Source organism: Corvus brachyrhynchos, unplaced genomic scaffold, assembly GCF_000691975.1.
Source record: "Corvus brachyrhynchos isolate BGI_N302 unplaced genomic scaffold, ASM69197v1 scaffold94, whole genome shotgun sequence".
In the NCBI taxonomy this organism is placed as follows: domain Eukaryota; kingdom Metazoa; phylum Chordata; class Aves; order Passeriformes; family Corvidae; genus Corvus; species Corvus brachyrhynchos.
In genome coordinates, this window is record NW_008238330.1 from 3,914,993 (window position 1) to 3,930,667 (window position 15,675).

General features: G+C 36.7%; 1 protein-coding gene across 1 annotated transcript in view; it reads left to right on the plus strand.

Annotated features, from left to right (window-relative positions):
• CNTNAP2 (contactin associated protein-like 2) overlaps positions 1-15,675 on the plus strand; it is a 1,035,043-nt gene that overhangs the window by 326,909 nt on the left and 692,459 nt on the right. The window contains exon 2 of the mRNA XM_008633839.2: positions 4,051-4,161. Coding sequence (XP_008632061.1) covers positions 4,051-4,161 — 111 coding nt within the window. The remainder of the gene's footprint in view (positions 1-4,050; positions 4,162-15,675) is intronic.

A 15,675-nucleotide genomic window follows, 5' to 3' on the forward strand; every position in this document is an offset into this window, starting at 1 on the left:
TTCTTTCTTGGTTTTGTTGCATGTGAACAGCAGAAATATGAGAGGTTGCAGTTGACAGGACAAGAGATCCATCTCGTCTGCTCTTTGGTTTCCAATAGCCAGGTGCCTGAGAAAACATGTAAGAGCAGAGCAAGAGCACAGCACACTTCTGATTCAATGATCTTTAGGCCTTGAGGAATTTGAAGACTGGGGATTGCATATGTTTTGTATTTGTATTTAATGACATTATGAGGCCTTCCTTCCATTGATTTAATTATTTGTATCTTAAGGAGACTTGTTTTTGATGGTCATATACTGTTATTTCCCTCTGAATAAGGATGTCAGAGCAGCAAATGTCATCATACCTATGACAAAGTTATCAATTCTCTTGATCTAAACAGAATAGAGTGGAGTGGAAGTGTCTTTTTGCTTCAAAAAGTTAACATTTAAATGGACCTAAGCTGCCTTGGATGTTAATGTATCACTGAGATAAATGGTATGGAGGAGAGTTTATTCCTTTGCTGCTGCGATGCTGGCAGGAGAGTGTGCTCTGTAATTGATTAACAGGGCACAGTGCATTGACTTATATGGGGAAGGCTATTATATCTCAGTAACAGGAAGGTATATATGATTCTGGTTACAGTAAGTAAAAAATTGGATTCTGCAGGAAATAACTAAAACTGCTGGAAGAACAAAAGGTTCCCAAGGACTTTTTTTTTTTCCTCTTAAACCTGTGGTATAAGAGTATTTCATATTCTGATGGAAGTTTAAATAGTGCAATATATTTAGTGGAACTTTCATATAGGGATAGAAATACCAGCTTATGTAAGCAGTCTTTTAACTTTTGTTCTGTTGGACCTAAAGTCATGAGTTATTGATGAGATGTAATATGTTTTTAAGTCTATTAATCTGAAATATAGTCCTTCCCTATAATTCATACACATTTATGGTGAATTTCCTATATTTTGAAGCCTAAATGAGCAGGCAGATTGGGAAGTTTGTTTTTTTTAAAGCAATAAGAAAGTGAGATTTCTTCCTTTCCTGTTAGTTGGTACGTCAAAATAGACATAGGACAGGATTACAGTTCTAAACAAAAATGAAGGCAAATTGTATCAGCTCTGGGTTTTTCTTAGCCCCCACCACTGTATTGGTGATTGCAACCAAATTAAGAAATCAGTGTTCAGATTAAGCACTTCAGAAGCACATGTACAGTAAATGAAGCATATTCATGACTATCCGTAAAAATTGTGACCACAGTGGCAAATAGAGGGATGCTTCCAGTGGGATTTTTTTTTTTTTTTAACTAAGTGAAGCTTCTCTGTCTTGTTTTTTTGAATCCAAGAGTATGGGCTAGTGAAACAGAGCTAAGGCAGACCATTAATGGTTTAGAAACTAGTATTCATTCCAAATAAATTTTCCATATTTCCTTCTGTGCATCTTCAATAGTAGCACAAATATAACAGCTGTCAAATTGAAAGGCGATTTCTCAATAGCTACTGGAATCAGTAAAACAACAGAAGTTCTGATGAACTTCTATTGTTGGGAGAGGTTTTTTTCATCTGTCATGTTTCTAAGCTCAATATCAAAATTCTACGTTTATTTCTATGGCAGAAACGAAGAGTTTGCTCACATTTTTAAAATAAGTTTTTAAAATTTTATTTATGTTTTAAGATAGATCTTTTATTTAACAGGTTTTTCTAGACTATAGTAAGCAGTAGCTTCCCATTATATTTAGAAATAAATCAAATTGCATAAATAGAACACATTTTTTGTAACTAAGTTTTCATATTGCTAATATTTTTCCAGGAAGATGCAGGTTTTTCTTCCCACCCCAGTTTGAAGCTATGAGTGGCAGAAAATTGTATAAACCTAACAATTTACTTTACAAAATATATTAAAAAACCCTCAGGAAACAGAACAAAGGCACATGTTCAATCTTAGCTTTCATTACTGATGAGAATATATGTTTTTCCTTAACACTAAATATTATGTAATATAAGCATAGAAAAATACTATAAAGAGATTTTGGTTTGTATTTTCAAAAACTTCTGATTATCTGTTGTTCTGCTTTTAAATGTTTCATTCCATTTTTACCTAGACAACAGGATTAATGACAAATGCCTTCAAGTCTCTATAGCTAGGCAACACTAATAAAGAAGCAGCAGCACAAGCAGTTTCCAAGTTGCAAAGTTATTATGATCTATAGAAAATATACTGATGGATTAAAAAATAGTTGCGAAAAGCTTTGTCAAGTAGTTCTGTGTTTATATGATTGTGGCACTTAGGACAAAAATTGGCAATTGTGGCAGTCTGCTGCTACCTTCTATTGTTAGCTTTAACCTTGTACTACTTTGGCTGAAATAAAAGCAACCCGGCACCCAGGATCTGCAGACACAGACCTTTCTTCTGTGCCACATCCCTGCTCCCAGGCAGAGGTGTGTGCAGCCCTGGTGTGCTGCTGGAGAGGTGTGATGGGAGGCGTACCCGACTGCGGGCTTCTGACCAAACATGCTGCAGCCAAAGCAGAGGGAGGAGGAAATCGATCTTTCTGGTTTGTGGTATAAACAATCATGTTTCAAACCGTTTGTCTTCCCTTGTCAAAATTCCATCATTAAATACTGTGGTAGCGAATTTAAAAGTTATTGGAATTGTCCTTTAATTCAGTCCAAAGCATCTGCCCTTTACTCTTGCTTGTGCTTTTGTGGATTTTGTTTTTCCTTTAATGTTTGTTAACTCAGAGATTTGTAAAGGACACTTATTTTCTTTGTTAAATGTCAAAATACTGATTCCTGAATGAATGTTCTTCTGTATTTCTGTGTTTCAGTTTCTGTTTCTGTGAAAGTAATTTTATTTCTCATTACATGAGACTGCACAGTTTAGGAGAATTGTGTGATATATTACTTGATTCACTCACAATCCTCTTTTTCCCCCTTAAAGTTCTTCTTTAGAAGGTAGGATTAATTTGGTCTCCATGTGTGATCCAGTGTGACCAAATTACTGGTTTTTAATTGTACCAGAACTAGGTGTTGTTGCTGAGCATTAAATATGCTGCTTACGCGTATTTAGACCTATTGAGGACCACCTATGGCGACCTAATGCTTTCTAAATACATAAATTGAGGGTGTTTCCACTTACAGCAGAGACTGTGCTGCAGTGCATGTGTTTAAAAAGATTAGTTAGGCTTACTGGTGTAGGCTAAGGCTTTTTTTTAGTTTTACCTGTGAAGTAAATGAGTAATTTAAGCTGCATATTTCTTCCACCTGTTGAAATACCTACAATACTAAACAAAAGGCAGTACATTAATTAAGTATTTGAAAAATCCTAAGCCATTTCTCTTAATTCTGATTTATATCATACAAAAGAAGGAGATTTGTACAGTTTTTTCTTCATTAGGAAGGCCAAAATACTGATTTGGGGGTTTTTCCATTTTAGATGCTAATACCAAGTTAATCTTCTTTATAACTGGGTAAAATGGAAGTGGAGTACTCAAATGATTTATAGAGATTAGTTAGTATAGATTTTTCAGTGAATCTGTTGTATCTGATAATTCATAGGCATTCATTAATGTTCCCTAATTTATTTTATTTTTTTTTTAATATCGGATTTATCAGCACTTCTATTACAGAACAGGAAATTTGTACCTTATCTACTTCTTAGAAAGCTTTCATGATAATACTTTTCTTTAGCACTAGATTTTCATGTCACCAAAAACATTCCAAATATATCAGGGCAGGCTTTTTTGTTCAACCACTGTATCCCTAAGAAAGGTGATGGTTCGTGGTTAGATATTACCATTACCTTATTTTGTCAATGGTTGAGTCTTTATTTTCTCATGTCAGTGTGTGTGTCTGTGTTTTCTTGTGTTTTTTGAGGTGATTTTTTTTGTTTGTTTTGTTCGTTTGTGTTCGTAGGCTTTTTTTGTTGAAGAGCTGTGATGTAGCTACATGAATTCCACATGTACAAAAGTAACAAGGATATGTTATCACCCAGAGGGAAAATAAAATGCACATTGTCACTTAATACATATAAATAATTAAGAGCATAAAGTGAATCTGTTTTCTTGTGTTTCAGAAAAGTGTGATGAACCTCTGGTCTCAGCGTTACCCCATTCCTCCTTCAGCAGTTCATCATTCATGACAAGCAGCTACGTGCCAGGGTATGCCAAGTTAAACAAGCGAGGAGGTAAGGGACATTCTCAACCTTAGCATTCAGATATTTCAAAAAATGATGGATGGTATTTTTAATGTGAAAATGTGTTTTATGTGGAATACTATTGCTTATGCTTGTTTGAACAGACAGTTTTTATTAACTGAGTGAATTTCTCTTTCATTGTATGGGACAGTAATTGCACTGCAGGGAGAAGGGCACTACATGTAACCTCTAGCATGTAGCAGCGAGGGCCACATGCCTGATGTCGATGGAGTCATACAGTACAGCTGCATAATGTGCTTCACATAAAAGGGCATACCTGTCTTCGTTGGGGAAATGAGCATTTGCAAGGTCATAGTTGGAGCAAAACTAAACAGCTTTGATGTGCTTTTTTGATGTAACTTGTTCCCACCTCAGCAATGACTGCTGTCATTCAGGTTTTTTTTCTATCACCACAGGGACTTTGGCTTTTGCATATATATCTGTAATACAATGAGTATCTGTAATACTTCTTTGTTCAGAAGTAACAAAGCTGCCTCAGACTTAGTGGTTGGAAGAACAGGTGCATAACTTTGATGGCCTACCTGGTATAATGATATTGAGGCACCGTCCCCTGTCCACAAACAGGGCGACTAGTGCTGGTAGCACTGCCAGCTCTGCCAGTTGTCTGGAGATCATCACGTAGGAAGGGATGAGCTGGGTCTGATGTCAAGCCAGGAAACATAATCTGTAAGTGGGGAAGAGTATGGGGTGGGTCCAGGCATGGATACTCCTATGATGTGGCTCAGGTAGTATCTGGAGGCTGAAATGGGACCCCCAGACTCACGGGGAGGGTGAGTGGGTTCTCCACTGGGTAATGCAATTATGGCCTGTTGGTACTCTCTCTCTCAGAGCCCTGACATGGATCTTGGTTTATTGTTCTGCCACTTTCCTATATATTTGTGGTTTACAGGTGTAGAATTCTTGTTCTTTGATCTCTTTATTTTCTTCTTTTTTTTTTTCCTTTGTTCTCTAAAATCAACTTTAGCCAGGCCCTGGAGTTACTTTCTTTTAATGACTAGTAATTGCCCTAGTGAGTTACTTATAGACCTGCTTCCTCTGATGCCAACCTGTGCTGGTACTTTCAATACCTCTGCTATCATCCTATGATTATAGTCCTCTACCCTACAATTTTATACAGTAACAGTTTATTCCCTGCAGAATAGCTATGTTAGGTACTGAAATATATCAAAATTTTTACACTGGTAGTCAGTAGCTCATGCAATCACACAGCTAAGTTAAATGTAAAACAAATTAGGTTATGTTACTGGTTGTTAAAGAATTGCTATTGCAACTATGCAAGCTGAACAGAAGCCAAAGACTAGCTTAGAGAAAATATGACTGATGAGCTCTAGTGCTACTGGCCTGCAGATCTGATGCAGAGCCTGTGGCCAGACAGGAATATTGGCAATTTCTTTGCATTTAGACCTGCAGACTAGTAGATAATATGGTTTGTTACTTCTCAATGAGAGTAGATGCTGTTCTATGCTGGTTGCAGGCTTTTATTTCTTTGCTCCATGTATTTTGTTACATGCCTTTTGCAGTTCTCATACTTTCTGTTGCAGTGTGTTTGAACGAGTGTTTTGATAGGCTGTCAGGTCACTTCAGTTGTGTCTTTAAATGTTCATTGACCAGATGAAAGGAGTGTTGCTTCAATTCTAAAACAAGGCTCATCATTTAAGTTAAATTCTGTTGTATGAATATAGTTATGTCCGTTTCCATTCTATTCCATGTTCTAAGTTTAAAAAAAAGCCACTAGAACCACTTTAATAAAATACAACTTAGCATCAGCTTGGCTGGGAGGATCTTTCTTTGTTTTAGATGAGTATTTCTCCTTTTAGTTTACTAGACTACTTATTCTGTTCTAAGTGAAAGGCAGATTGACATTTGGAATTTAATTTTTTCTGTTAATTAGATTTACCCTTCCCTTTTGCCCTTATAATCACTACAATGCAGTTTCTTTTAATGACGTTTCTTTACCTTTATGGATCAGTGTTGTCATTAATCAAACACTGGCTTTATTTCCTCATTTGAAATTTAGTTTCATCTCTTTGTTTAAATACCAACTTTGTTAGGTTGTTGTCATCCATCTCTTAACACCTATAAAGCACAGCAGAAATACTTTTCAAAACTGAAGCATCTCTATGTACATGAACAAATATAATTTTCCTAATCCTAGTGGCAGTAAAAGTACTGCAGAATTCAGGAATGTGTTTAACACAGGAGCTTGTCTGTCTGTGTTTATGCTTCTGCTTCTGCAAGTGATGGAAAATAGCTCAGTTTTAATGCTGAGCTATTTTACAACTTCATGGAATTACAGATATTGCTAATCAAACCAGTAATAAGTGAATCCAATTTTTTTCTCTCCAAGGAGTCATTATCAGCTAATAGATTCTCAAATCAAATGTGCTATTTAAACCACACTGTGCTCAAGTCATTAAATGGAAAGAACTCCCCCTCCTCTAGTCCCAGACCCTTTAAATTAAAGAAATACACATTTGAAAGTTCTACTCTTCAACCCAATTATTTTTCCTTCCTGTTTTCATGGCACTTCACTGTAGACTGGCAAAACACTTTATCTGAATAGATAGTATATTTTATTCCATTGATTAAGACACTGATTCACTGAACAGCCACATCATGTTATTAAGAAGGTTGGAGTCTTCACTATAGTTCCTCTGGTTCACTTTCCTGCTCTAAATGTTGCAACTGGAAGGAAGCACACAAAAAAAAATTAATATTTTCAGCAGTTTTTAGGAGACTTCAAAAGCAGAAACATCCATGAATTTACTTCTAATATTTGATAACATTTCATTTACAAATCCTATAACTAGTGATTTAGGCAAATAGAATGAAAACTTTGTGGAATGATATTGATCTGGAAACCTCCAGGGTGTATACATGGGTGGGTTTCTGTGTCGGTTTGTGAAAATATTTTGCATTTTCCACATCCGTCTACTCAGACCCCTGTAAGCCTTCAACGACTTATGGGTTAGTATGTATACTTATTTCAAAAGAAATGCAGATTTGATGGACAGAAGTTTGATTAGAAATGTTAACCACTCCGAATCAATTTACTTGGTGGTTCTTCTGCATTTCCCCTTGTTCCTGTTCTGAACCTTATTTCTTGTTAGGATAAGCAAAGATTAGTATACTGTCTTTTTTTTTTTTGGGGGGGGGGGGGTGGAAAAGTTTATTTTTCATTATAGGAAAAATTGCTGATTGTAGAAACAAATATTCATTGTTACCTACAGGTCTGTCTGTGCCTTGCAAATTCATACCAATACATATAAAATTTGATACCACAATTTCCATGTCGGTGAGTAAGAGTCTCTGATTTATGTAATCATTACAACTGCAAATCTGTGTTTCCATTATCACAGAGAGCCAAAAGCCTGGGAGGACAATGCAAATCTGCATTTTAAACCAGCTCTCTCATTCATGGATCCCCAAAGACTGTCTCATGGGGTCCCCTCCTTCTTCTGCCTTCCTGGGCACTTTCAGTCATAGTAGCTGGGCAAAGCAACCTAAATACTTTCATTTTATTATCATGGAAAGAAGTAGGGAACAAGAAGGCCCCAGAAAATGTAGACAAATTTGCTGCTTTGCTTTGCAAGCAACTATACTACTACTAGATACACTACTACTTATCGACAGATATAACTAGTTAATGCTGGACAAAGCAAGTGCTGCTATCCCCATCAGGCCTGCAAAGAAAAGGCATGAAGATACTTTGAAATTCAGCTGTGATAAAACTTCTATAGAGACAGAAGGATGCAATGAATTTCATAGTGAATGTAGGTTTGGCAAAAGTAGTGTGGTGGCTCCTGAATTATGTTAAAGGCTCATAAACTAAGACTTGGACTTAAAAATTTAAACAGTACCGAATTAGCAAGTGTTCAGACAAAGCTGTATGTAGCCAGTTTCTATAAATTATCCTTTTGGTAGTAAGACAGTAGTTCATTTTAAACATAAACTAAGACTTTGGACTTAAAAATTTAAACAGTACTGAATTAGCAAGTGTTCAGACAAAGCTGTATGTAGCCAGTTTCTATAAATTATCCTTTTGGTAGTAAGACAGTAGTTCATTTTAAACATAAACTAAGACTTTGGACTTAAAAATTTAAACAGTACTGAATTAGCAAGTGTTCAGACAAAGCTGTATGTAGCCAGTTTCTATAAATTATCCTTTTGGTAGTAAGACAATAGTTCATTTTAAACAACTAAGTCTTTGTGCTCTACTGTATTGTAGTGTTTAGCATATTTTTCATTTTAAATTTAAAGTTGGTTTTGTGATGTTTTGTGCTAGTATTACGAAGGTGCAGATTCTTTTTTAAATCTCTGTAACTTGTATGAGGGGAAAAAAGCACCAGAGAAGAGGAGAAATGCTCATGGCTTTTCTTCTTTGTGTCTGTCACTACCATTTTTATCTATGTATATGCAAACATTGTGAAATCTTTCAATGCTATAAAATCCTAAAATTTTTTGCTTTGGATGGACTATTTAAGAAAAATAATTTTGAGTTTTCTGCCAATTATCAGGTCAGATTCTCCTCCTGTGTAAACCAAACATTTCCAAGTATATGAAATGATTTAATGTACTATTTGGAGGATATGGGAATGCGTTATCTTTGAAAAAAATTAATTTTGCTTTCCAAAATGACTGATACTGAAGTCAACCCCATTGGCGCATAAATATATGCCATTAAGTCATTGACAGATCAAACTTTAACTGGAATCTAGTTAGTAGATTAGCTAAAAAGATTACAGTTCCTTCCATTTTTGTCATACCTATTCTCCTGCAAAAGTCTGTATTGCTGCCACTGCTTACAAGCGGCATCAGAGAAAAGGAGAGCTTTCAATAAGTTCATTCTACAGCTTTTTAAAATCTATCCTCAGTAGCTTTTTCATATGTGATGCCAAGGTGATAAGGTCTAACATCTTATGACCTGCCATCAGTGGGATCAATGGACTGCATCACACCCTGAGAAGGATTCTTAGCACACTTTTGATATAACGCGTTATCAATCTTCCTTTTAATGGTTCCCAAGCTATTGGACCTTACACTTCTCACTAGTACAAGAATTAATGCTGCCCATCATGCACCTCATACCATTTTAATTTAGGGAAAAAATTCTACATTATTTCAACATAATGTAATGTTATATAATATAATTGGAAGCTGCTTGAAACTGAGTAGTCTCAGAACTTCAGAAGTAATCCCAGCAGACAGTGAAAGTATGAAGGTCATAATGAATTTTTGGATATGTGGAAATTATCTTTTGCACAGTGGAATAAAAAAGAGGAAATCTGGTATCCAGGCGTCCTGTTTTAAGTCCAGTATTAGCAGGGAATCTGATGCTACCAATGAAATTGATAACATAATATGAAAGGAAGTTTCTGTAGAGCAGTTGATGTTCAAAAAACAGTCCTTCTAGCACCACTGTGTAACTCGTATCTAGGCTTTCAGGTTACCTTTTAATCAGTGTGCTGACCTTGGCCTGTTATCACAATTATTAATGTGACTATAAAACAAGCATCAAAAATTTTAAGTGTTGGCATAGGTGTACTTGTGACCTTTTTTTTTTTCTCAGTGGAGTTTTAAATTCTGCCTTCTGTGCAGAAGATGCAAAAATTTATCTATAATGGGATATGATTCTTTTATTCCCCAGATCATTTCCAGTTAGTCAATCAGATCTATGGCAATGGTTCTACTAAAAGAAAATATAAAAATGCTTGCTAGATCCTTGCCTTTGAAGAATTCTAAGGACAAATAGCCTAGGCTCTTTTTACCTTCACTTTTAAAATCTCCAATACCACAATGAATGTCTCTACATCTCCAATTGTTTATTACTATGAGAAGGATTTTATGTCATTTTCCTTCTGGCAAAGTGAATGTGGAAGGGGCAGTTAGAATCAATCTGGATTGTGTGAGCAGTCTGGGCTTGTACCTTCACAGGGCTTGCCAGGAATTTAGTTTGGGTATGAACCTCAAAGTAAGGAGGTGCTCCCTCTGAACTAACATTTTTCCAAATGGACAGTATGGAGCTAACATGCAGTAGTTAGCACACTACAGATCATCACCTTAAATACTACAGTCTCCTTGGGTTGACAAGGACACCTTTGAGCTCACTAAGAATACCTGTACACAACATAACTCATTATATTTTGATTAAAGCCCTCTTAGGAAAAAGTTATGGAGTTGCCAGTGGTTTCAAAGCTCACTATCCAGGTTATGGTATGTTGTCTTTAATAAGTAGGAAGGATCCTGAAAGTAATGAACAGAGTAGCATAAAAGAGTTACAATCCTGAGAGAATAGTACCATCCACTTAGCTTTTGTATGTCTGTAAGAGAGAGTAAATCACTAAAACATGGTTGCATTTTAAAAAGTAAATAAACAGCAGTTCTCTTTCTGTAAATATGTGCTTTAGATAACTACACGTCCTACAGCCCACTACAGTAGGTTTGCTAAAACCGTCTCATGAACAGTGTAGATCAAACTAGGTTGTCAGAAGTCAGGACAAATTTAGAGTCCTTATTTATTAAATAATTACTTATCCATTTAAAAATATAGACAATTACTTATGGTGGAAAAAGAAATGGCCTCTACTGATTCATTTATTTATATACCCCAGAAATGTGTTTGTGTGTGACATAGTATTATTCGTGTTGCACACAGTGTAAACAGTATTGCTGGAATGCTTTAGAGAGAGAACAAGCAACTGATGGTTTGTTTAGGGGAGTACTCTGTGTTGTTTGAGGATTTTTTGGGTTTGTTTTTATTTGGGTTTTAAAAAATTTTTTATTAATATGAAGAAATGGCTCTTTTAGGAGGTCCTTTACCTGTGATAGTAAATTAAAACACTTTCATTTTATTAGTAACGTGTCCTTGTGGTATTACTCAAAATAAAATTTTTGTCTCACGCTAACTTCAATCTCAGGGTTTATTTTGGTTTTGTTTCTTGTTTTTGTTTTTCTTTTAAAATCCATAAAGAATTTGGGTTCAGCTCTTTGTTTGCATCAAAAAGTTTTCTCTGTCTTTATCTGCCTCACATCCTACCATATAATCAGGTTTTCATATTCTTCACCTTCAAAATAAGTAGTTAAGCACCCCACTTTGATTTGTAATGTAACCCACAACCCACTTCAGCTCCATAAACATTTGTATCTCCCTTTAGAAGGCAACTGTGAACGTCACTTGGTTGACCTTAGAAGTTGTTTTCTGTGCTTTAATGATCTGGCCCTAATGAAATATTTTTTCATAAATATTTATTATTTGTAGAAGGAGTTCTTAAAAAGACAAATGAAAATGTTTGCACTAGCTCATTCCTCTGAAAAAACATTCAAACATTCATTACAAGAGGATAGTGAATTTGTGGAGGTGTGGGAAAAAGAAGCATCAAAAAAATGAAAGAAAAGTGCCAAGACATACTCATGCATTGAAAAAGTAACTTTAGAAAGGAAAGACATTACCCTTTTCATTCAAAACACAATCCAAGAAATAAAGTCTGTAGAGAGTGAAGCTCGAGTAATTGCATTAAAAAAAGCATCATTAGCTTATGTTAATTTACCCTAGCCTGATGAATACAGAAAGCATGACCATTTTTTCCAGTTCATAACTAATTTGTTAATTAAAGTGTTCAGAATACCTAATTGGCTTATTTTTTACACGGAGATGGAGAGGAGGAAAAAAAAAGATATTTAGTAATTTTTTTCTCACAATCATTTGCAGAGGCAGCAGTTCCAAGCCCAGCCAGGGACATAAGGCAAAGGGGCAGCTTTCTCGGGCAACAGGGATGGGCACAGCAGATCACCCAGGCTTTACAGAGCAGCTGGCTTTTTTCAGACAAAACTCAGCTTAGTTCATTAATTGTTCCTGGTAACAGGCAGCTGGATTTGGCGGGAAGGTGGTTGTGCTGGAGGCAGAGAGGAGGCAGCCTCACAGAGAGCCACACTGGATCCGTATATCACAGATATACTTTTCCCATATCCTTAGGGTACCAGTGCAGCTCTGGCTGTTTATCCCCAGAGTAGCCAAATTCTGTGCTTTCAACTACTTTGAGACACCAGAGTTTGATTTGACAGTTTCTCAAACAGCTTTGGGACATTAACCTGTAAATAGTTAAGAAATCTCTTTCGGTGTTCTTACTGGCTTCATCTTGAAAATGCAGACCTGATTAGCTCACCGGCTCTGCTCAGAATACTGCCATGGTTTAAGCCTAGCTGGAAATTAAACCTGGAAAAGAGGTTTTAGGGAGACCTTATAGCAACCTTCCAGTACATGAAGGGAGCCTACAAGAAAGGTATTTTTACAGAAGCATGTAATGACAGAACAAATGGGAAATGTCTCTAAACTGAAAGTATGTTTATATTGCATATTAAGGAAAAATTCTTTACAGTGAAGGTGGTGAGGGAGTGGAACTGGTTGCCCAGAGAAGTAGAAAATGCCCCCTCCCTGGAAGTGTGTAAGGCCAGGCTGGACGGAGCACTGAGCAGTGAAAGGTGGCCCTGCACACGACAGGAAGCTAGGGAACTCTATGGTCTTTAAACCCTTCCAACCCAAACTATTCTATGATTCTATTTAAAAAACTGGGACACTATAATTAAATTGTAGACTTAATAAAAATGGCAAGATTTGTCTGAAAAATGCACGGTAATACATGTTAGAGTTCAGCTAGGTGCCTCTTGAAACCAATGCCTCTAAAGGAACTTGTCTGCACCAGAGTAGACACACTGAACAAGCATGTTGGAAAACTTCATATTCCTCAGACACTGGGGCTACTTTGTTTGCATGGAACAGTGGGAACATGCAGGATTAAAAAAAAATCCAAAAACTCAATACAGGAAAACTTGGCCAACCTCTTTTGACAGGTCTGGTATACTTAGGAGCAGCGGAGACTGAGAGTTTAGATATCCTAGACTTGGTTTTATCTACAGACACTTCAGACTTATATACAGGGCTGTGTAAGTACAGAGCTCTGGAATTAAGGCAGAGATGCGTAGTGAGTGCACAGAAGATGCACTGTCAGCTTTTCCCAAGGTCAGTGCCTCTTGCCAGATGCTATGAGTGTTTCACCCTCTCCTGCACACAAAGCACAGGTTTTCCTTACACAGATGGGTGTAGTGCAACTGATAGATTGTTGCTTTGAGCATTTGAGCCAAAGCATTGCCTTTCCCAAATAAGTCATAAACAAGCATAAATGCTGGTAGAAATGGGAGTTATTTGGCTACCATTAAAATCTCCCACTACAGTTATATGCTGAAAGAGAGTAGAGAAATAATGTGATAAAATGAAGCTATTCGTTGCAGGATGGGAGAGTGCAGCTATTATTCATGTTTCAGCTTTCACAATAAGATTATTCACAGGAAAATCTGAGCTACACAGTAAGAGACAGAACATTAATACTTATTTTTCTGTATGTAAGTTACTACATAAGTCACAAAAAATATCTCTGGATCTGGAAGAGTCTGACTTAGCATCCAGTCTCATGTCATAGATGTGCTGTTGGTTTCTCTTTGTTTCCTCTCACTTAGATGAAACTAATTTTTAACTCTTTTTGTGTGTAGGACTCACTTTAACATTGATAAAAATGACCTTCATTTGAAGAAAATAAGTATGTCAACATGTACGGAGTAAGATCATTTTCTTTAGAAAGCTTCAGCTTTACAGAGGCCTTGCACAGTGAAGTAAAGGTGGAAAGGGAAGGGATGAATGGCAGTTCAGATGTGTTGTATAGATCTCCCTCAGGGCTTTTTGAGCAGGAGAAAATATTTGCTTTGAGTGAGAGAGAATAATTTTTCTTTATTAGGTTATGACTGTAGCTGAGATTTGAGACAGCTCCACTAGACCTCTTGTTTACAAACAAAGAAGGAGTGGTGGGAGATGTGGTGGTCAGAGGCCATCTGGGGTACAGTGACCGTGATATAATAAATTTCTCAATATTTGGTGAAACAGGAAGGGGCATCAAAAAACTTCTACACTGGACTTCCAAAGGGCAGACTTTGGCTTATTCAAGAGACTGATTTGGAGAGTACCTTGGGAAACAGCCCTTGAAAACAAAGGGGTCCAGGAAGGATGGACATACTTCAAGAAAGAAATCTTGATGGTACAGGAGCAGACTGTCTCTATGTGCCAGAAGACGAACCAACGGGGAAGATGACTGGCCTGGATGGGCAGTGAGTTTTGCAGAAATTCAGGGAAAAAAAAGAGGGCCTTTCCCCTTTAGAAAAAGGGGCAGGCAACTCAGGAAATGTTTAAGGATGTTGTTAAGTCATGCAGAATGAAAATTAGAGAAGTGAAAGCTCAATTAGAACTTAACCTGACCACTTCTATAAAGGAAAATAAAAAATGTTTTTATAAATACATTGATAGTAAAAGGAGAGGCAAGGAAAACCTCAATTCTTTATTGGACATGGGGAAAATATTTAAAAGGGATAAAGAAAAGGCTGAGGTACTTAATACCTTCTTTGCCTCAGTTTCCAACAATAAGAGACATTGTCCTCGGGGCAAATGGCCTTCTGAGCCTGGAGGAGGCTCAGGGGAGACCTTATCACTCTCTACAACTATCTGAAAGGAGGTTGTAGCCAGGTGGAGATCAGCCTCCTCTCCCAGGAAACCAGCGAGAGGATAACAGGGCGCAGTTTTAGGCTGGACGTTAGGAAGTACTTGTTCACAAAAAGGATAATTGGACATTGGGATGGGCCTCCCAAGGAGGTGGTGGAGTCACTACCCCGGTGGTGTTTAAGACTGGATGTGGCACTCAGTGCCATGATCTAGTTGACAAGGTGGTGTTAGGTCATAGGTTGGACTTGATGGTCTCAAAGATCTTCTCCAACCTAGCTGATTTTGTGCTTGTCAGGTGACTATAACTCTGCAGGGTGATAAACTGTTGGTGTAATTAAGAAGCAACAGTTTAGTTATGCTGACACAGATAGATGATATAGATAGATATAGATAAAATAAAGAAGTTATACTTTCTGTGTTGTTCTCTGCATGAAGATTTGTTGTGCTGGAGTTCAGCTAAGGACAAAACAACGTTCAGAAAAAATGTTAATAGCGATTTATCCCTTTCCTCCTCCTATCTGCACTGGTTTTGGTCTTCTGGAATGATCCATTTTTTTGGCTCTGATATATAGTTCACGTAGGAAAATATTGTTCTATATTGAACATCTTTGGGAGTTTGTCAGCCGGCTAAGAAACAAATGAATATCAACAATGAACAAATTTTTTTTCAGAACCCTATACTTTTCTGACTGCTTCTAGGACAGATTTTTATTTCTTTTAGGACAGACTTGAATTCTTTATGACAAAATTTATTTGAATGGCCAATTTTCCAAGTCACTCAATGTTAGATAAATAGTCTCTACTGTGAATCATGAGGCTGTATAATGTGATAAGCAATGGAAAAAAAGAATTAAAAGCTAGCTTGCTTGAAATCTGCTTTTTGAAAAGTTGTGTTTTAGATGTCTTTGCTTTTCAGTATTAACTACCATCGAATTTAGCATTCC